Genomic DNA, 22,615 nt, shown 5'->3' with positions numbered 1-22,615 from the left:
TTAAGATGTAGGAGATCAGGAGCACAAATCTTCTATTGCTGAGTCAGCCCATAGAAAATACCAAACTTATTTGGCTCGCATGGAATTGAAGCCATAGCCTTGACACCGTGGATACAGCGCACCCTTTTGTGGGAAACACCTCCCATTTTATCCCTTGTCTCACTTAGGGTGCTGGTGTCTCACACCTTCCATGCTGGGTAGCCTTGCTGTGCTCTCTCCGGAGCGCTCCCTGTTATTCATTTGGGGTTCTTTGACGTCAACTCTGAGGTCAGGCAGGCAGGGCCACGCCTTCCCTTGCCTGCTCTCAAACACAAAAGACTATAGATAGCTGCTGCAGCAAATGCTTTTCATTATGTACCCCCCTCTCCCCAGACCGCCCGCCCGGCTGGGGGTGGGAGCAGCATGGGGCCCCTGGCTGCCTGCGCTGCTCTGCTATGTGTTTTCTGTTATTTGGGGTGAGCTGTGCATTCCTCGCAAGCTTTGAATGTCGCGCAGAGCCCCAGGGGAATCCTCAGAGGAGTGGGAGGAGAGACCAGGCAGGGGAAGGTTGCCTGTGCACATCGGGGAAGAGGCAGCCCCCTCCCACATGTCGGCCTGTGAAGATGTCCGAACCAGACAGAGGTGCCAGTTTCATAACAACATATCCTCTGCGCACAGCATCCGCTCCCTCTCAGAAATGCATGTAAAAGCTTTCTGCTTCCCACTGGAAGAACATGCTTAGCTAGGCTTAGTCTGGCAAAACACAGACCAAGAGGGGACAAAACGTCTGTCTGTTCATACATCTGGAGCGAGTGCCTGAAAGGCAAAGGAACATTTTCAGATTAAGACTAATTGTGAATCAAGAATAAAGGGACATAAACTGGCCATTAATACATGCAACAAGAAATCTGGAGAAGATTCCTAACCATTACAGCAATCAGGCTCCAAAACAGCCTTCCAAAGTAAGAAAGTTACAGAGGCAAAAATCCTAGCTGCTTCTAAACAAGAACTTGATAAAACTATGAGTGATTACAGGACTTTATGCCTGTGACAGCAAGGAACTGGACATATAGGCCCAAGAATGGTTGCACACCACGCTCTCTTCCTTCTTAAGGATATTTGACATAGTCTCTCCTCATGGAGCATAGATGTGGTGCCTTGTCCTGGGGAGGGGAAACTAACCTCCCTGTCCCTCTTTCCCTCAAAACAATGTGGGTCTGTCTTCTTCTGCAAAACCAAGATGCCCAGTTCATGTTTCAGTGTCTTCTCGCTGAGTTTGCACAGGAGAGTGTTATGGATATAGAAACACAGAACCGGAAAGGACTTCCTTGGACAGCTGGATGCAGCGATCACCCCCACTTGCTGCCAAATGTTTCCTTCCATTGGCACTCTCAGGATGCTGATAGAATTGGAAATACTGCAGGAGCCGAAGTGCCAGCAGAACGGGCCTGTATGCCCTGTAGGTATTATCTGTAACCAAATCCTGGCATCATCTCCAGATCCCACAGATGTGCCAAGATTGACAAAATGATGAACAGCTGGCAAAAGGGAACCTGGAGGAAAAGGAAGCCCTTTTCTCTACAGAAATTACGCACACACCTAGAATACAAACAGGAATATAGGAACTACCATAACATACTGTATCCTGCACTATAGCCGCAACAGCTGGGACTAGCCACCTCAGAGATGCCAGGAATCACCTGAAAGGCAACTCTGGAATAAAATACGTCTCGGAGAAATAAAAAAAAAAAAAAAAATCCCGTGCTTGTTGATAAAATGCTAGCATTGGGCTGAAGGTCGAGCTGCCTGGATACCAGATCCGCCGCCCCGCCCGTAACGTATCATCGACGAGGGAGCGCGCAGAGCGGTCGGCCTGTGCGCATTGGTCGGTCTGTGCGCTGTGGAGGAGATTTCTCTGTTCTCGGGCGAGCGGGGCGTTCTGATTGGGCAGGCCCGCTCCGGAAGTGATCGCATATCCGCTGCCGGGGTGCGGGGGTCCCCGGCGCGCGCGGGATGGGCCGCGGGCGGCCGGGCGCTACGCGCGATGCCGCCGTGAGTGAACGCGGGCCCGGCCGCCGCCGCCGCCGCCGCCCTTCCGCGCTGGGGGACGCACGGGGTGTCTGCGCAGGCGGTGCGGCAGGGCCCGGGCGGGGTCACGGGACGGGGCGAAGGGGGGAGCGGGGCGGAGCGGGGGGGCGGCGGGACTCGCCCTCCCTGGGGGCCCCTGGCTCCGCCTGGTGCTGCGCGGCCCCGCCGTGCCCGGTGAGGCTCCCGCCGTTCGTGCTCCGGGTGGGCCCCGGCTGCCTCTCGGTCTCGGCTGGGCCGTGCCCGCGGTGTCGGACAGGCGGGCCGGCTCCGCGGGCTCGTGCCAGCGCTGTCTCCTTGTCCCGGCAGGTCCAGAGCACCGGCGACAGCAGCGCCGTCAGCAAGTGTTCGGCCGCGGCGCGGGGCTACGTCCGGGACCGGTTCCTGGGGCTCTTGGTGGGGCAGCGGCGGCGGCGGCGAGCCCCGCTCATCCACCGGTGAGGAGCGGGCGCTGCGGGGGGCCTTTGGCTCTGAGGCTGCGGTCCCCCGTGCCCGATGCCGGCAGGTCACGTCTGGGCACATGCAGGGCTCGCAGCCTCCTTCCTCTCTGGCTATGGAAGGGTCTTAGTGCTCCCCTGGAACTGCCACTCCTGCTTAAGAAGCAGCTTTTTGAATGTGTCTTAAAGAAAGCATGCATAGTGAGAGAGTGGCTATTTAAAAAGCACTGTCTGTCAATAATGTAACGGCTTTAGATTTTTAGTGTAACTTTACGTGGTTGAAAGACAAAAATAAAAAGCTTTGTCCCAATAAAGTGTCACCAGACTGATTCCTAGCTCAGATATTCAGTGCTGTTGAAAACTACTCTAGACAAGATTTGAAAGCTAATATACAGTTTTCCTGTTCTCAAATACATTTCAATTTTAGTAACATATTTGGTGGCTGGGGAAAAGATATTATCTTTAAATCAATAGTGTGAGTATAGGTCTTCCCTGGAGATCTGCAGGATACAAGTATGAATGCTTTTAATGTGTATGTGTGGGATTTTTTTTTTAGGTAGTGGAGTTTAGGTTAATAGGAGCGTAAGTGTTTGATGCCATCAAAATGACCCGATATAATTGTCAGAGAAGTTTCATTCAGGAAAAAAAAATTCTGATGTTCAAGCAGAAGCTTGCAGTCCTCTGAAGACAAGGGTGGCTGATCCGGTCTGGAAGCTGAGCTTGTGTCTATTTGTTACATGACATTAGCATGTCAAACTAAATTCATAGAAAAAGTTGTGTGTTGCAGTTGTCAGTGCTGTAATCCTGAGGTTTTGGGTATCTTTTAGAATATCTAGTGAAACCTTTAGTCCCTGAGGCTTGGGGACAATAACATACCTATTAAAGGGGCTGATAGGAACTGGTAAGCCTGATGGGGACGTGCTGGAACCAACTACAAGAGAATTCCAAGGAAAAGAGGCATCAACCCCCACAAAGTAGGCAAACGTTAAACAGTATCCAGGAGTTTGGACTTAAGCTCCATTGACATGAAAAAAAAAGGAGAATTAAATCCCCTTCCTAACCTTCCTTCTCTTCCCTCTTTTGTTCCCCTTTCACTGCTTTTACACACGCTTACTCGTTTTGTTATACCCAATAGCCACTTGCTTAGCACATCACCCTGTAAGTGAAGGAGTTAATTTCATATAGTTATGGCATCTGATTTAGAGCAGGGGCTCAGATGTTGTCCATCCACATTGCATGGATGGAGGCAGGGGGCAGGGCATCCTAACTGTCCAAATTCATACTTTTTGATCCAGTGCATATTTACCTATGCAGAATGGAACAGGTCCAGACAGGATATTTACAGATGTTTTGTCCAGGACATCTATAGTTTGATGGTTAATGCACTTATTAAATAGAGGATATCTATATTTATTAATAAGCTCTAGATACAACAAAATGATCAGATATCTCCCAGTTTGGTTCTGTAAATGTGGGATTATTGGGTAGACATACAAAAAAAAAAAAAAAAAAGGATTGTGCCTGTGTCAGAGAAACAGGGTTCTTAGAGAGTGATTACAGCTCAATTTTATTCCACAGGGGTTATTATGTCCGGTCCCGAGCTGTGGATCACTGTGTTCAAGACTTCCTGCTGAAGACCCAAAGCCACTCTAGGACACAGGTGCATTTTCTTTGTCTGGGTGCACAGGCTGTTTCCAGTATATGTATGGAAAATCTTCTTGGCGTCTTGGCTCTGTATTAGCATATTTGTTAGTGAATCTATTGTGATCCTTTTCCAGAAGAGTACAGAGAGTCTGTGACTAGCACTACTTGCTGTCCATTTGTCACTTTGACAGGAAGTTTCAGGAAGGAGGCAATATCTATACAAAATCCTTTTTAACCTCTTTCAGGAAACTGCCTGATTCTGTCAGTCTAAAGATGATGTCCTTTAACTTGAATATTTTTCATGGATGCTCAGGAAGCTGCTAGAGTTGAACGTATTTTTTTTTTCTGGTACTTTCTCTGCAGATCCTGTCTTTAGGTGCTGGCTTTGACTCTTTATACTTCCGCTTGAAGGACATGGGTCTTCTGAGTCACACTGTGGTATATGAGGTGGATTTTCCAAATGTGGCGTGCCAAAAAGCTACTCTGATCAAAGGAATAAAAGAATTGTCGGCACTGGTGGGAGATGCTGGAGGAGAAGGGTTAGGTATGCTGTTTGTGGAGAGTGTTTTAGGTACCAAATCTTTGGAAGAATCAAAGAGAGCTTCAGCTTTTTAAAAGTGGGGCATGATGAGCAGAGGAACTAGATTTGTTCTCAAGACAACTTGAATTTCTGAAGAAATTTGGAACACAAACCATTTGTAAGCATTTGATTGAAAACAAGAGGATGTGTAGCTGCCATCATGGATTTGTCAGGATCAGATTATGAAACCAAGCTTAATTTCTTTTGGTGACTGTTTTTGAAGTACTGTGTCCCATTTGGGGTTCCCTAGTGCAAGAGAGACAATGGCAGACTGCAGCATATCCAGTGAAAGGTCACAGGAATGATTAAGGAGTTGGAGCACATGACATACAAGGGAAGGGTGAGAGATCTGTCTGGGTTTGTTCAGCCTTAAGAAGGTTGAGGGGGATCCTACTGCAATACTCAACTCCTTAATGGGAGAGTGTAGAGAAGATGGAGCCGTAGTCTTCTTGGAGGCGTGCAGCAAATGGCCAAGGGGCAATGGTTGCAAGTTGCAACAAAGGAAATTCCAATTATGTGTACAAAACTTTTTTTCCTACCATGTGGATAGTTTAAAAACATGAACAGATTGCCAAAAGAGGCAGTGGAACCTCCAGCCTTGGAGGTATCAGAGCTTGACTGGACAAAGTCTTGAGCAACTGAATACAGGTGGCCCTGCTGTGAGCAAGGGGTTGGACTAGGTGACCTTGGACAGTCTCTTCCAACCTAAATTATCCTGTGATCTATAGGCCTTATGCATAGGGGAGAAGCTGTGAATTTAGGTGTCTTGATCTTAGCAAAGCTTTCGTTGTTGTGTTACTTGGCTTTCTTATATCCAAAGCAGGGAAAAAAATGAGCATTATGAAACTACTGTAGCATATAAGAAGAGCTAAAAGGATGATTATGCCAGTGAAATAGTAAGCGGTAGCTCAGTGACAAAATGGAAGGCTGTAAGCTAGGGGGATTTTCTTCAAGGTGTTTGTTAATGTTTGAGATGATAGTCTATAGCAGGTGGAAATGTAACAAGCCAGCAGGAACCTGGGAGAATTGCAATATGGTGAACAGGATTAGGATTTAAAGCTATTTTGATAAGCTGCAGAAATGGTCTGGAAAATGTGGGATGAAATACAACAGAGGCATATGCAAGTCGTCGTATTTAGACTGCAACAATCAATTTAAATACTGGATAGAAAACAACCACAGAGCTAGGTGCAGAGCACAAGTCCCTGGCTCAAGTGAGCAGCTGAATAAGTCTCAGTGAGTAGCTGTTCCATAAGCTTGTCCAGTCCCCCATGAACTGATTCATATTTTTAGTATCGACAGCATCCTGTGGCAAAGAACCCTATGCTTACCAATAATCTTGAAGTACTTCAAGTAAAAGACAAGTTTCAGAAAAGTTGGGAATATCTTATCCTCTATGTCCAGAGAACAGGAAGTGATGGATAGACAAGTTAGATATTAGAAAAAAATAATGAGGAACACTGTGATGGGCTGCTGAAGAAGGCTGTTTAGTCTCTAATAATGGATGCTTTTGAGAACAGTGTAGGGTAACAGTTCTCAGGGCTGATAGAATCGCACTGGTGTGGAGGCATAGAGCAGGTGATTTCTAAAGGTATTTTCCAACCTTGTTTGATTTGTTTTTGGTTGAAACAGGTCATCCAGAATATAGTTTATGATATATTCTTGTGGAGTACAGAAGTATGATTTGTAAATGCTATCATGGCATAAGTTGGAGCTTATTTCTGAGAACAGTGACCTATGCAACTAATCCTGGTGTTTGCAGAGAGTTAGTATATACGGGTTCAGGATCCAATACCATTTACAGAAATGAAATCTGTTTTAAAGAAAATTAAGGACTTGAGAATGTCTTTGTGGTTGTGAAGGAAATCATTCAAATTCTATCAAAGCAATGGTACTTTCCTTAGCCTGATCTGAGAGAATTAAAAGTGAGAACTCCTAAGATTTGATTCTGAATTATAGTGATGCTATAAAATTGTTGTTAAAAGAAATATTATAAAGTGTTGTTAGAGTAAATAATTCTGTGAAAAATCTATAGGTGAAATTTCCATTAGGAATAATGGAATTTGAGTTCTAAGTTTAATGGGCCTCTAACTGATCCTTCTTGGTGCTGTCCCTTTATGGTTCATTTAGTGATGGGCATTTTCTTTTTCATGTCCCAAAGAAATTGAGTTGAGGAAAGGATGGGCACAGCCTTATGAACAATTGTCTGTGGGGCTGATTCTCCTATTTGTCCATCTTGCTCTCAGTGTAGTATCAACACTGTAGTAAGACTGTACCATTTTCTCCCCTAGGAGCGATTACCTTTTCTGGAGAGGATTATAAATTACTGGGAGTGGACTTATCAGAGCTGTCTAAACTGGAGAAAGCCCTGGAAAAAGCAGGGCTAGACAATGAAGTCCCCACCCTTTTCTTAGCAGAGGTGGTGCTCACCTACATGGAAAATAGCAGGTCAGTTGGATTATCCTCTGTTGTCTAGGTGGTAAAATGAGAACAAGCTTCACTGTATGGAAGTCATCCAGGGCTGGGAGACCTGCTGTTTTATAACTAAAGCCTCGTGAATACTGTGGAAGCCCAAGCAGCTCCTTACAACATAATTGCGATGGGGTAATTGATTTCCACATGACATCCTATAAAGGGAAAAAAAAAAATCTCAGAATTGGGAGGGGGGTGTTTGTTTTAAGTCTTTTGTCTTTTCATTCTCTGAATTCTCTCAACAGCTGGGGTAGATGTTCACAGGTCCCCAGCACTGTGGTGTTTTGCATATATTTCTGTCAAGATGCCTTAATAGCATGCTTTCTGGTGTTGCAGGAAGATACGTTGCATCTGTCTAAATGATAGCTGGGCCTGCAGTTATTTCATTTCTTATGCACAGGTCAGATGCCTTGATACAGTGGGCAGCAGAGCATTTTTCTCAGGCGTGTTTTGTGCTGTATGAGCAGATGCACCCTGAGGACCCCTTTGGACGTGTCATGCAGCAGCATTTTAGCCAGCTGAATTCTACACTTCACTCTTTAGCACAGTACCCTGATCGTGAGGCACAGCGGAGGCGCTTTCTTCAAAGGGTAAGTGCCTGCAGCTCTAGGGCACACGTGAAACCTGATTCACCTGGGAAAGAGTGTAACTTTAAATATCTTGGAAGGCACGACCTGTGCTGCTTACGGGTTGAAACAAACAGGGCCAGGGCTGAGATACTGTCTTCTCTAATAGCATGACCAGTCATTTGAAGGTCCTTCCACCAACTTACAACACACCTTCTGGTGTGGGTTAAGGTAAGATGGGTTCCTCTGAGACTTTTAAAATAATAAGTGTGGCTCTAAGTTCTTCAGAGCTTCACAGGTAAGAGATCTATCCTCACCCCAGAGTCTGGACTGCCATTGTTCCAGCTAGACAGCCTTAAAGGCTCATGCAAATGCTTCATTTAAGGTCATTGTTTTCTTGTGGAAAGTGAGTCTCTATCCTTCCAGAAGTAATAATTTAGGGAGACTTTTGTTTTAGGGCTGGACTGAGTGCAGCGTCCTGGATATGAATGAGTTTTTTACCTTCTGTACTCCTGAAGATGAGCAACGAAGAGTGCAGGCTCTAGAACCTTTTGATGAATATGAGGTAACTCTCCTTTATTCTGCTGGTGAGCAGGCTCTGATAGCATAAAAGGCCTACAACTGCTTATGATCATAGTTCTGTACAAGAGCTGCTGGAGCCATAGATGATACATATAGGTAGAAAGGATCTTCAATCAGTCTGTTATGCAGCTTCCTGTGGGCTCTGCATTATGAAGCTGGGGCAAGCAGCAATGAAAGAAGACTCCCTCCTGTGTTAGCAGAACTTTTTTTTCCTTCCTCAGTGAGTGTTCTCTCGGGGAGACCAGTCTTAGCATAGCAAACTAACTGGTAGTATAAAGGATGCTGCAGGTGCTGAAAGTTTACATGGTTTCAAGGGGCAATTCTCTTAATGAAAGAGAAATCCATTGAAGATTACTGTATACATGAAAGCCACACCTAGGTCAAGGTTCTTGACCTGCGAATGCTTGGAAGCATACCTGAAGGAAGTACATGCACTTGCCCTGCTCTCTAGCTTTTCCCTAGGCATTTGCTTTTTGTCATTGTTGGAGCCAGCTTGCTAGCTTCAGATATCTTTGGTCTGACTCACTTCAGCCATTGTTATATTAATGATTGAAATTTAGTTATGACTTTTTGCTGTTCTTGTGTTAATTGTTGGCAAAACTTGCAGCTATCAACAGTCTAGAAGAAAACATAATACCCTGAAGATCCTGTAGGATCTCTATTAGAAGTTTCCCTTTGGATCTTGTGATTCTGTGTTCATAGCTCTGTCTAGAAATTTAACAGCCTGCGGTTTTAAAAACAACTTAATGTGCTATATTTATTTTGCCACCAGGAAGGATCTGCTCTGCTACATGAACACCAAAAATGTTGACTGAAAGATGCTGACAGATTTGCAGAAGGGTATAGAAATGTCTACAAGAATTATTGTAGATCAGGGCAATTACCCATACAGTGAGAAAGTAAAGACTCTTCGTTTTGCTTACAGAGGAGGTTAACAAGTCCCCAGGCCAAAGTTCACAAATGTGCATAGGAATAAGACATATGACAGCAGAGAGCTCTGCAATTAGCCTTCCAGATAGAGATAGAATAAGATCAAGGTCTTAGTGGAAACAAGCTTGACAGAATTAGATTAGAAATACAGAATACATTTTACTGCTGAGGATGACTAGATTTTAGAATAATTTGGCTAGGGACTTAGTGGATTCTTCCATTTTCAGTATTTACATTAATTTTGGATATCACTTTTCAAAAGATACGCTTTACCTCAGGTAGAAGGTGGGGCAATAATGCCAAACAAGATAATATTGTGGTTTCTTGTGCCTTTTTATTTCATGTTTGTCTTCTAGTAACAAAATTTGCTGAATCTTTTTCCATCCCATGGGAATAAACATACTCAATTCCCTAATGTCCACAAAAGCCAGGGTGGACTCTTAATATAGTTGCTGACTTCCTTCCTGTGCAGGACTCTGCTTGTGCTCCTGCTTCTGAGCGGTTTCAAAGGCCAGCCTGGAAAACATATTTAAGTATTAAAGGGCCCAGTAGAGATCATGTTGCTCCTTTTGAATATTTTGGGCTTCTTTGGGATCACTTGCATTCCAGAACCCTTAAGAAATCTTAATCCCTCTGCTGTATGGCCTCCATCCTTTTCCAAGATCAGAACTGGGAAGCATAAAAGGAAGCAGGCTCGAAAGAAAGAGGGATGTTCTTCATGCAACATAAGCTGTGGAACTCCTTGCTCCTTGCAGTATATTACAGTTGCTAAAAGTTTATTTGTGTTCAAGATGCAATGGGACAGGTTCATGGAAGAACAATCTATCAAGGGTTGTTCAATACAAAGATACAGTTTCTTGCTTAGAAAATCCTTGAGCTTTTAATTTTTGAAGGCTGGGAGGGGGGGGGGTGTTGTTTGTAAATTGGTACTGTTCTCAGATTCTTCTTCAGGCTTCTGACTTTGGCCGTTGTTGGAAACAGTACTAGGCTAGACTGACCTTTGATTTGACCACTGTGGTCATTCTTACGTTTCTTTCCACCACTTGTTCCAAGATTCTGAGTTTTTTTTCTCTTGGCTTGCTACAGGAATGGCATCTGAAATGTTCTCATTATTTTGTCTTGACTGCAGCAAAGGGGATGAAGCCTTCCTGGACTCCTTTGTTATCGAACATGGCAGGTAAATACCGACTAGCTATCATAGCATTCACTTCTTTATCTCATGCAGATTTCTCTGAGAGTTTTTTTAGGAGACAGTAAACCCCAGGAAGGAACACACGGGATGCTACCATCTGAGTAGGTTCATCCATCCTTCCAATGATTGTCCTGCAGTCCATAGTGAGGCCAGAGCCATGTCCTGACTCGGGTGGTTCTGATCAGTTTAATTCTTTCGGTTTATCGAACCTTCCAGTCAGAACAACTCTTCCTTCTGCTTGTACATGAGGCCCTCCAGTGCATGGCTGCAATGCCAGACTATCCTGCTCCTCCTTTTGTTGGGATGCCCCAGACTCTCTCTTTCCAATTTACCCTCCCTTACCTCTATACAGGGCTCTCTGAGCCGTTCTGTCCTTCCAGCTTACCAAAAGGTTGTTACTTGTTTTGCTGATTGCTGTATGAAAGTATTGTCCAGCAGAGCATTCGGGGGTGTGTCAAACAGTTTGCTCTTTGTTTCATCCTCCCCTGTGGCTGGAATTGTATGTGTATCATTTCTGTTCCTGAAATGTTTTTAAATCAGGATATGTTGGGAATTTTTTTGTTTGCTCTTTTTTTGTTTGTTTGTGTTTGGGGGGGGAGGGTTGTGTGTTCAGATGGGAGAAGAGTGATAGAGTTGGGGAAAAGTCAAGGCCGTGTGTCTATGATTAAAAAAAGATTTGGCAGCACTAGCAGTCCAAGAAATTCCTGCTTCTGGCTGCTTGCTTCCTTTTCCAGGATGGGAAGGAGAGGGTTATTTTTTTAAACGTTTCACATCACTGGTCTTGTTCACAGTACAGCTCCACAAGTAGTTCTGTCTGCCATTGAGAGTAAAAATCTGTTACAGGGAGCAGGAACAAGCTGCTGGAGAAGGATAAGGCAGGATGAAACACTTAAGCCAGCAAAGCCACTGAATACCTTGTGTTGTCTCTTGATTAGATCTGAAGAGAAGTAGTCAAATCCAAGCTAAATAAATGTGGATGAGGTTTAATAAACTGTGTGATTGTCACTAGTCCTTATGTCAAAACCTGGAAGGCTTGTAAAGATACATTGGCTCTGTCTCTAAGTACAGGCATACCTCGTTTTATTGCACTTCACAGATACTGCTTTTTTTTTGCAAATTGAAGGTTTGTGGCAACCCTGCGTCAAGCAGGTCTATTGGCACCATTTTTCCAGCAGCATGTGCTCACTTCATGTCTCTGTGTCACATTTTGTACGTTGTTTTTTGTTTTTGTTTTTTTTAGACATAATGCTATTGCACACTTAATATACTACAGTATAGTGTAAACATAACTTTTATATGCAGTGGGAAACCAAAAAATTTCTGTGACTCACTTTATTGCGATATTTGCTTTATGGTGGTGGTCTGGAACTGAACCCGCAATATCTCCGAGGTGTGCCTGTAAAAAAAATTGGTACAAAACTGCAAATAGTGCAGTTTAACTGACAGATTATTACAGTGAGGACACTTAAAATCCTTTAGAAACAGGAATAGAGTCTTTTTGCTGCTGTCTCTGTTGTATTTAAAACTGACAGCAAGAGCCATCAAAGTCTAAGTTATCCACTCTTGCCTTCTGCCATTCTCATTTAAAAATGCCCACGTCTCAAATATCTGTGTTCCCCCAGCTATCCCCTCAAAGAGATTTTGAGTCTCTGCTCAAGAGAGTGCAATGCTACGTCTTCCAAACAAAGCATGGGTAAGTGTGTTTCCTGAACTGGGCAGGGGGGAAACCTCAGCCTTAAGAAGTTCCACCAGCAGGAAGACGTTTCAGCCCAAACAGTTGAACTTCATGACTTCATCACACAAAGTAGGATCTTGCACTGAACAACCTTCATTATAAGCAATATTTCCAGCTATGGCATATAAAAGGTAGACTGAGAGCTTCTTCTCCATCCCAGTATCTCCAAACACAAGAATAAGAGTCATTTGATAAAACAAAGATGCAAATTCAAAATCAATCAGAAGAAAACAGCTTGTACAGTGTTGGTGAACTAGAGTTCTGTGGTGAAAGGTTGTGTTTCATATTAAGGGCTATAGCTTTTAGAAGATATTGAGATGACTAAAAACATTCTCTTATAATAGGACCGTCAGACATTTGCATATTACTCTTTATGCTTCAGAACTTTATTTCAATGCTTTTGTGAAAGTGGGATCAAATTCCAGTGAGAAACTTAGAAATCCAGCTCTCAGCTGTCGGTCTCTTTTTTTTTCTGCTGCTCTTTGCTATTTAAATGGCCAAATATTATCCTCTTCAGAAAGGTATTTGTACAAGAGGTGTTTCAATGACTGCTATCTTGCTACATCAGTTTAGGAAACAGCAATCCCTTAGCATCTCTTTGTCTCTCTCTCTCCGCCCCTTCCTTCTGCACCCCGATTAGAACAGGCTCAGAATTGTGTTAGGAGCTGAGGGAGCCGTAAGTGGAAGTCAACAGTAGTAACTGTTTAAACCACTCCATCGTGATTCCTAGGGCATGTCTGGTTGTCTGTGCTGTATCAACTTGCTTCACAATTTTATTTTTGGAAAGCTAAGCAGATTTGTTTTATCTTACACTCAGTCCATTTAAATGCAGTCCTCTGTTCTTGCTTGTGTGAAACTTAAGATTCCCTGGTTCTTTTTGGCTTGCAGTTCCTTGTGGTGATGGTCCTGTCAGGATGGCTGGAAGTGTCACTGCATCAGTGTGTGGAATGCACTCTGAAGCTGCTGGCCTGAGACGTTATGGTCACCACTCTGCTCTTATAAAACCCAATGTCATTCTCACGACTGGAGGTTTTGGGGAGGAGGATGGACAGCACTGTCGTATGAGAAATTTCCATGTCCTAATTAAGCATGAAGGCTGCTGGAAAGCTGGCTGTGTGAAAAAGGAAAATCATGGTAAAAGATGGGGTGAGTACCTGTACTGATGGCAAGTGTGAGGCAGACATTTCTGTGCTTGTAATGAAATAATGTCTAGTGGAAAGTGATGTCACTGTGCAATTACACTGGCAGTCAGAGATCTGAAGGTTCTGAATTTCGTGGGAGAAAGATTAGTCTGAACCATGATGTCTTGTATCTCTGCAGATGGACGGCTGTACCATACTGTGTCATGTCTCTCGAACAGCCTGGCCCTGATGGTAGGAGGACGAACATCCCCATCAAGTGCAGCTTTGGGAATGTTGTGGCTAAAGTTCCCCGAAAGCTGTGATGCCTTGGACTCGGATGGCATTACAGTGGAGCTTGTAGACCTGCAGCCTGTTGCTGAATCAGCTGCTTTGCGTTGGAGACACAGTGCAACTGAAGTAACGTTCAGAGGTAAAAAGCCTGGAAAGCGTAGAAATGGCTGTAGGGCACGTGGATGTATACAAATCCAGGAATATATTGGCCAGTCTGTCCATACATTTTGAGGTTTAAAAGGCAAGTTGTCATGTTCTAGTATTACTTTTTATGTAGTGCAGGCTATACATTTAACGTACGTATACTGTATTCCTTTGCCTTAAGCAATAGCTTTTGGATGAACATTGGGGGAAGAGATGTGATCTTGTTTGGATTCCCTAAAATGAGAATAATCTATGACATTTTCTAAAGACTTTGTTCCAGTGGTGTTCCTCCCCGCCTGCTTAAAGAATTTATACTGAAGTTTCATTTGAATGTGTTTTATCTTATAGTATCTACCCAGCTCTTCTTGTGCATTTTTTGTTAGTCAAGTCCAAAAGTACTTGTGACAGGACCTACTAAATCTGACAAAAGGGAGAGACTGAGAAGTCTCAGCTGAGTTTAGTCAACTGAGCAGCTGACCCAGCAATTGAGCAGGGTCAAATCAATTATCTATCCCATTAATACATGGTGCAGTCGCTACAAAAACTATGCAGGAGATGCCTGTGATAATGATTTTTATTACACATGAGCTGCGAGCTTGTTATGCTTTTTAGATGTAGGACAGGAATCAAAAAACACACAGCTGTATAGTGCTAAAAAGATGATAATGTATTTTTGAAAATGCTGCAGTGCATGCTTGCAACTGCAGTGTGGACGGCTCCACTCTCATAAACATAGCCACTCACAAATGAAGATTTTCATTTTCACATTTTCAGCTATTTCTGGTTAATATTAAAAGTGTTGTTCTCAAGTAAGTTCATGGAATGCCCTATGCAGGAGCCTCTCTTATGCTGAAGTATTCTGAAATACTGGTAGAAGGGTTTATGGCACTAAAGGAAGTGACAAATTGTCAGGTCTGAAGATATTCATATAATAACTATAATGCAAACTGAGGGATTAAATAGCTGAAGTACTAACTCTGATGTATAGATTCTCCCTTAAAACTGAAACTACCAAGGATCAAAGGTGTCCAGTATGATACCAGTTTTCCCTTTTGTAAAGGATCCTGGGGGAGATGCAGGGAGCTGTCAGTCAGTATGTGAGGCCTGAACTGGGCAAAACTATAATAAATAATACAGGTAGCACTGTGTTCATTTACTCTTCCTCTGATGTATAGCATTTGTCTGTGTTGCATTTCTGAAGGAAACCTTTTGGAGTCCTTTTGAAGGAGTTAACCTGTGGCTAAAGAGAGATCCAGTTAAGCCAATTTTACTGGATTTCCAAAAATTCAGCAAGGTTCCTCATCAAAGGCTATTAAAGCCAAGCAACTACAGGTTGAAAGGACAGGGCCTTGCATGGAAAAACAACTGGCTAAGTAGAAGAACTGTACTAAGAATAAGCAGGCAGTTTTCAGTGGAATGTGCTCCCCAGCAGTCTCCCAAACATTTGTTCTAAAGCTTGTGCTGTTCAGCATTGTCCTTAATGATCTGGAAAGCGAAGCCAGTAGTGAGAGTTTGCTAATGATATATTTACCTGGGAAAACAATGGTAACACAGTTCTGAATGAATGAGTATTAAAATGCCCAGATGAAATTTAGTGCAACTGAAATGGTACATATGGGGGAGAAGATAATCCCAACTTCATTCATACAGTGATGGCTTTAAGCTATTACTACTAGTGAATGAGACTTTGTAATAATAAATAGATGCTTAAAAGAAAAGCAAATCTAATGTTAAGAATTTAGTGTTCACCTTTATTAGTAAAGAAACAAAAACAATGGAGAATACTGTTGTGGCACTGTATAAAAGTTTTGTTTGCCCACATGTTAAACACTGTATGTAGTTCTGATCCCCCGTTCCCCTATCTTAAAAAAAAAAAGAAAAAAAAAATCCAGAGACAGTGACAAGGACAGAGCAGCTTCGTACAAGAAATTGCTTAAGTAGGCTTGGATTCTTCTGACTGGAAAAAAGGGCTAAGGGACAGGCTATGATCAAAATCCACTAAATCATGGGTGGCCTGAAGAAGGTGAACAGGTATTTGTTGTTCAGCATCTCCTCCAGGGCAAGAATTGAAGGAGAATCAAATGAAACTGTTAGGAGGCAGGTTCAAGTAAAACCAAAGATCTTTCTCATACAATGTGGTCATCATTCTGTGAAACTCTTTATTGCAAGATGCTGTGTACTGAAAGCTTATCTGGATTGGAAAAGCAGACTGGGTAGATTCACAGAAGAAGAAATCTATTCAAGGCTGTCAAATACAAGGACATGGGGTGTGTAAAACGAAGAATCTGACCACTGTTGAAACCAGGACATAGGACTAGATGATCTGATCCGTTGCTGTGCTCGTTTTAGTACAACTGTCACAGAATGAAGATTTTTTTGAAGTAGTAAGGAAATTAAAAGGGTCTTTCAGATCTGTGGGGGGATGTGTGTGTTTTGTTTTGTTTTTTTGAGACTTGAAATATGATTACCTAATCCCCAGTGATAAACACTATTTGAAATCTAGGGATTTAATCTGTTCGAGAAGACTGATTCTTTGAGATCATTTGTGACTAAACTGATCCATGCTTGATTATACCAGAAAAGTCTCAGAATTTCCCCTCTGAAGGATATCTTAATTATGGAGGGGGTCCTTAGCTCTTTATCCCTGAGAAATTGCTCGGAAGAAATGTTACACTTTTAGTACCAATTTATAAATACTCAGTAGTTGTGAGGTCTAGGATGGAGCATTGCAACTTGTCCAGTAAAATATATTGGTTGTAAGGGGTGAAAACTTCAGCAGTTGTTAGCAAGTCAGTGGTGGTACTGAGGGTGGAATTCGGGAGATGAAAGCTGTCCTTTCTTGGAGCTATTTTCTTCTCTACTAGCTGGCAGGGAATAATTGAAGGGGAACACCAGTGGAATTACTAAGCAGTTGGTAGCCTAGTCTGGAGCATACTCTAAATCTATTGAGCAATGTTTAATTAATAGCGTAATGTAGTTTAGGGTTCAGCCTTCCAGACCAAGTTTTATAATAAAGAAGAAAGTGCTAAACTGGTTGAATAATATTTTATGAATAATACTTCTACTACATTGCAAAACCAAGGCAAAATAAGATGGCACAATACAGCCTGACAAAGATAAAAGCAGTGCAGGTGACCAAAACTTGTGTTGCTTGTGTAGTCACTATGCAGATGTGAGCTGACAGGGCATAGTGCAGTTAATGCACATACTTGACATCTTCCCCAAAGTACTCTTGCACCTTTCATACCTGCTATTTGGTGGCTTCCCCAGTTTAACTCCTACACACTTAAACTATCATGATCTCCCTTTTTTGAGAACATATACACGTTCTGGTTGTCTTATGAGCAGTCATCTGTTTTCTTTGGATAAATCTATGTCAATATGTTGCTATGACTCATGTTCTTAGGGTTTTCTAGTTTTATTAGTTCTACTGGTGTCATCTTCTCACTGCTTGAATTTTCTGTAATTCCATTAGGTATATTAAAATATATGGGTTTTCCTCTTAGCTTTGCAACTGTAGTGTGAGATTTCCATTCAGACTTTAAACATTCAGTCAATACATAATATTAGTTGATGTTGGGGGTCTTTTGAATAGTCACAAATGTGAAAAATACAGCTTGTGAATAAAAATATTTTTTAGCCTTCTGTATGTTATAAAAGATCTAGATAGAAGAGTAATGATTATATCTATGAAACAATTTCTTGCCTCTATTGCTGAAGTTTGGAAATGCTCGTCAGGTTGCAAGATGTCTTAATACAGACAGTGTATAAAACTTCTGGCTGAGTGCACTGATTTGTATTTCTGGTCAGCTTCCCTTAAATGCAAAGAAGAACTTTTGTTTTTGTGACATGTCAAATCCAAGCTTTTCTGTTCACCTCGTTGTATTTTTCCGTAGGTGAAAAGTACCTGTTTATATATGGGGGCCGTTCTGCTATGCAGCCTGTGCTAGGGGACTGGTATTTCCTGCACACTGAAGAACTTTCCTGCACTGTGGTAAGAAATCCAGGAGGCCCTGGAGAGTAGAACTTGCCTCACTCCATAATGTGTGTTGCAGTATTGGAATCCCAACTAAATCACACACATTACCATATTAAATCGGATGGCATTGGCAGTGTACTGTGGCACTTCATTGTGATTAGGGTTCTAGCTAACTTCTAGCCGCCTTGATTTTTAGTGGAATACAGTCTTCACAGAATCACATAAATAGTTAAGGTTGGAAGGGACACCTGGAGATCACCCAGTCTAACTCTCCTGCTCAAAGCCGGGTCAGCTAGAGCAGGTTGCTCAGGACATTGTCCAGTCGGGTTTTGAATGTTTCCAAAGATAGAGTCTCCACAATCTCTCTGGGCAAAATTGGAGGCCAGAGAGCTGTTCTATGTTAGACAAGGGGAGCAGAACGGAGATGGACGCAAGCATAGTAATTTCAGGATGTCTATGGATGAAGAGAATCGATCAAACCAGAGCATCAGTTAATCTTTATGAAGGTCTGTGGTACAATTTACTGAATACTTCATGGTGGAATCTGCTATGTGTTGTAGCTGATGCCTGAAGAACAGCAAGAATATAGCAAGGGTTAGAGGTTTTCATTAATCCTTGAAGGGACAGAGTGTATCCTCAGCAAGTTTGCTGATGATGCAAAACTGGGAGGAGTGGCTGATACCCCAGAGTGCTGTGCTGCCATTCAGAGGGACCTGGACAGGCCGGAGAGGTGGGCGGAGAGGAACCTCCTGAAGTTCAACAAAGGCAAGTGCAGGGTCCTGCACCCGGGCAGGAATAACCCCATGCACCAGTACAGGTTGGGGGTTGACCTGCTGGAAAGCAGCTCTGCGGAGAAGGACCTGGGAGTGCTGGTGGACACCAAGTTGAGCATGAGGCAGCAATGTGCCCTTGTGGCCAAGAAGGCCAATGGTATCCTGGGGTGCATCAGGAAGGGTGTTGCCAGCAGGTGGAGGGAGGTGATGCTCCCCCTCTCCTCAGCGCTGGTGAGGCCACATCCAGAGTACTGCGTCCAGTTCTGGGTTCCCCAGTACAAGAGGGATGTGGCACTACTGGAGCAAGTCCAGCGAAGGGCTACGAAGATGATTAGGGGACTGGAGCATCTCTCTTATGAGGAAAGGCTGAGAGAGCTTGGCCTGTTCAGCCTGGAGAAGAGAAGGCTGAGAGGAGATCTTATCAACGTATACAAGTATCTGAAGGGAGGGTGTTGAGAGGATGGAGCCAGACTGTTTTCAGTGGTGCCCAGCGACAGGACGTGAGGCAACGGGCACAAACTGAAACACAGACAGTTCCATCTGAACATGAGGAAAAACTTCTTCCCTGTGGGGGTGACAGAGCACTGGAACAGGTTGCCCAGGGAGGTTGTGGAGTCTCCTTCTCTGGAGATACTCGAAACCCACCTGGACACGATCCTGTGCAGTGTGCTCTTGGTGACCCCGCTTGAGCAGGGGGGTTGGACTAGATGATCTCCAGAGGTCTCTTCCAACTTCAAGCGGTCTGTGATTCTATAATGACTGACAGATACTGAACATACAGAGGACCAGAGAAGTATTGAAAACAGTGTCGATGGAAACACTTTTACCTAGCCTTCCAGGAGGCTTCCAGCCTCCTTAGAGGAATCGCCCATGGTTTGTTCATGGGCTTGCGGGGGGGGGAGAAGGGGTGTCACTCCCTATCATGCTTACTCGTTATGTCCCCCTTACCAATCGTCCTTATCATATGGCAGGAAAGAATGTTATATGCCACAGGAGATGAAACAGGGAGAGGTTATTTAAGAGCCCAGACAGGAGGATGATCCTTAGCTTTGCAAACTTAAGCCTTGGACTTGTGTTTTTAGATTCCTGTTGAGGGTCCAGTACCGGAAGGCCGTCACTCTCACAGTGCCTGTAGCTGGAGAGGAGGAGTGCTTATTGCAGGAGGTCTGGGAGCAGCTGAGCAGCCCTTAGGTTCAGTTTTCTTTCTGAGAGAGATTGAACATGGCTTTCAGTGGCAGACAGTAGAGACACATCCTCCCCTCATCCCAAGGTAAGTGGAGAGCATTCAGCAAGTGAACTCTTGGCCTGCCTCTAACTAGCTCTCCTTACTAACAGAGCTCAATCTCATTTTTAACTTGCAGGTATTCACATACAGCACATGTGCATGATGAAAAACTCCTGCTTGTTGGTGGAGTTTGGTTTCACTCTTCCTCTGTGCCAGGCCTCACTGTCATTGACTTAATGACTGGTCTCTGCATGGACTATATGATTAGTGTGGTAAGTACAGAAATACTGTTCTTTCAGGGTAAATGGTGTTGTGGGAAGGAAGGTGGCAACTTCTGGGCTAGGGTATAGAGAACGCAAAGGGGTCATTCGTGACTTCTGTTTTGAGGTAAAGGCTAATTTTGAAGTGCTTTGACCAGCCCAGAGAACTTAATATTGTTTTAACAGAGGGAGAGTCTGAGTGTACAAAAAAATGGAGGCCAGAGAGCCGTTCTATTTTAGACAAGGGGAGCAGAACGGAGATGGACACAAGCATAGTAATTTCAGGATGTCTATGGATGAAGAGAATCGATCAGACCAGAGCATCAGTTAATCTTTATGAAGGTCTGTGGTACAATTTACTGAATACTTCATGGTGGAATCTGCTATGTGTTGTAGCTGATGCCTGAAGAACAGCAAGAATATAGCAAGGAAATAAAGGAAATTCCACTTAAAAAGAAACCTCTTTTGCTGTAAGGGTGATTGAACACTGAAACAAGTTGCCCAGAGAGGTTGTGGAGTCTCCATCTTTGGAAATAGTCAAAACCTGCCTGGACAAGGTCCTGAGCAACCTGCTCTAGTTGACCCCTGCTTTGAGGAGAGAGGTTGGACTAGGGGATATCCAGTGGTCCCCTCCAACCCCAGCTCTTCTGTGATTCTGTTATATGGCTCTAAGAAGAGCAATCGTACAGGGGATGTCACGTAGCAGGATTTTGGCATGGTCAGGGAAAAGCTTAGTCTAAATCTGAATCTGTCTGTTATGTGAATAGCCCTCATCTAGGGTACTACTGCCTAGACAAAGCTTCTGTTGCTTGAAAAGCTTTTGTTTATCTTTTGCATACAATTTCTAATTTCTTGGGTTATCTGTACACGTAGATCCTGTTCTTGGTGAAAGCTGGAGTTTGTGAATGGTCTGTTTCTTATTATAGACACTGTGTGCCTCAGGCTGACCTTGCTGAATTCCCCTGAGGGCATAAAGCACGCTTAAAAACAGTTTAGTTTCTTCTTACTCTCTGTAGCAGAAGTTAGAAGGAGTTGATGTTCTTTAGATACAATAGGCTACTTCTGTTGGATAGCTGTGAGGATGGGTACTGTGGTAGTGCACTTCTATATAAAAGAATAAAACTATATTTAAATTGAGTAAATGGATGCAGGTGAATTGGTAGCTGCCTTTGCTTGTGAATTATCTGTTTTGACTTAGGCCTCTGCGCACCTCTCCAGTATGCGACTGGCTGGTGTCTCCTGGACCACACATGCTTTTGTTTCTTAATGTAGGGCTCTAATTTCTCTGTCCTTTTTCAGGAGCATCTGGAGTGGCCGTTAATGCTACATAATCATAGTAGTGTCTTTCTGCCAAATGAGAAAGAGTTGTTGCTCATTGGTGGTGGTGGGAACTGCTTCTCCTTTGGGACACACCTCAACCCAGAGCCTGTCTCCTTGAGCCTCAGCAACATCCTGACCAGTCACTGACAGGAACCAAACAGGACTGAACCATGCTGCTGCACTATGGTGAGACGTTCACTTCTAGGTCCAAGAGCAGCAACATGTTCCCACAGCTTTTGTAAAGGTGGGATAAGGATTAGGAGGGACAGTTAAGACAAAGAGTTGCGTACCTCATCTGTCTTAATTTTGTACTGCTGTTTGTGTTGATATAAATAAAATATTCCAGAAGTAGCTCTGGGGTGTGATGCTGCGTGTGCATCTGGGCTGGGGGGGGGGGGTGTCATGGTGCTGAGGGCAGTGTCTGCACACACCTGCAGGATTATTGTGCAGGGTCTCTTTTTTATGCTGCGGCCTGTGTTGGCAGCTGAGCCAGTGTTTGGATGAATGTGCATGCACAAATGTCTGCATGCGAGTGGGCAGAGGGTGTTATGCCTGCAGTCCACATCCCTCCCGCCCGTCACGGCCCCCATCTGTTGGCTGGGTGGAGACTGTGGGTGGGTGCATGTGCCTGTATTTGCTGGCATGCAGGGGCTGAAAGGCCGAGCTGCTCCCTCGCTGGAGCTGTGCTGGGGGCGTGTCTGCATGCTTCGTTGGGCAGGGTGCTCTTTCCCTGATGGTGCGTGTCTGTGGAGGTGTTCTGGAGGTCTGCAGGGCAGTATTTTCCTGGCTTTCTGGGGCTGTTGTTTTTGTTTCCAGGGAGCCTGGGGACCTTGAGGTGCTCTGGTCATTTCTGTGGGGCTGTTCCAGGGGGAAGGGCTGCTTGTGGGTCTGCAGGTTGCTGTGGTCTCTCTGGGAGTTTGTCAGGGTCTCTGGGATGTTTGCAAAGGTGTGGGTGGTGGTATGCCCAAGGGTTCTCTTGAATGTTCACTGACTTAAGGGGACCATAAAAAGCAAGGACTCCAGGTGTAGCATGACAAATAATAAGTATTTATTACTCACTCATAGATTAATTTCAGCCTAATTCACTATACCCATGCATTAAATATCATATTATGGGCCCTTCAGGTTCGCAACCAAGTTGCTGTCTTAGAATTTGATCCCTCAATGCCCAGTCTGTCACAGGGGAATCATGGTGCGGGTGTCCCCTTCGCACTGGGTGGGAGTCCTGTGGTCAGGTCAGCTGTCTGGAGCACAGTCCACACTCGCACAAGCTGGTGTGGTTCTTCTATAGTTTCCTCAT

At 44.0% G+C, this 22,615-nt stretch overlaps 1 protein-coding gene across 1 annotated transcript; it reads left to right on the top strand.

The window, feature by feature from the left end:
* The first annotated feature begins 1,952 nt into the window (after positions 1-1,952).
* Positions 1,953-21,666, top strand: LCMT2 (leucine carboxyl methyltransferase 2). Its single transcript, XM_067300888.1, has 14 exons — positions 1,953-2,031; positions 2,374-2,501; positions 4,080-4,161; positions 4,509-4,689; positions 7,017-7,173; positions 7,598-7,787; positions 8,221-8,328; positions 10,362-10,452; positions 13,091-13,348; positions 13,523-13,753; positions 17,655-17,752; positions 19,593-19,780; positions 19,872-20,007; positions 21,295-21,666. Exons 1-14 carry the CDS (start codon positions 1,993-1,995, stop codon positions 21,460-21,462), a joined length of 2,055 nt encoding a protein of 684 aa, XP_067156989.1. The 5' UTR covers positions 1,953-1,992; the 3' UTR covers positions 21,463-21,666.
* The last annotated feature ends 949 nt before the right edge of the window (positions 21,667-22,615 follow it).

Source organism: Apteryx mantelli, chromosome 1 (assembly GCF_036417845.1).
Source record: "Apteryx mantelli isolate bAptMan1 chromosome 1, bAptMan1.hap1, whole genome shotgun sequence".
Classification (NCBI taxonomy): domain Eukaryota; kingdom Metazoa; phylum Chordata; class Aves; order Apterygiformes; family Apterygidae; genus Apteryx; species Apteryx mantelli.
Note: the sequence above shows the minus strand (reverse complement) of the source record. Positions and strands in the feature narration are given on the sequence as shown.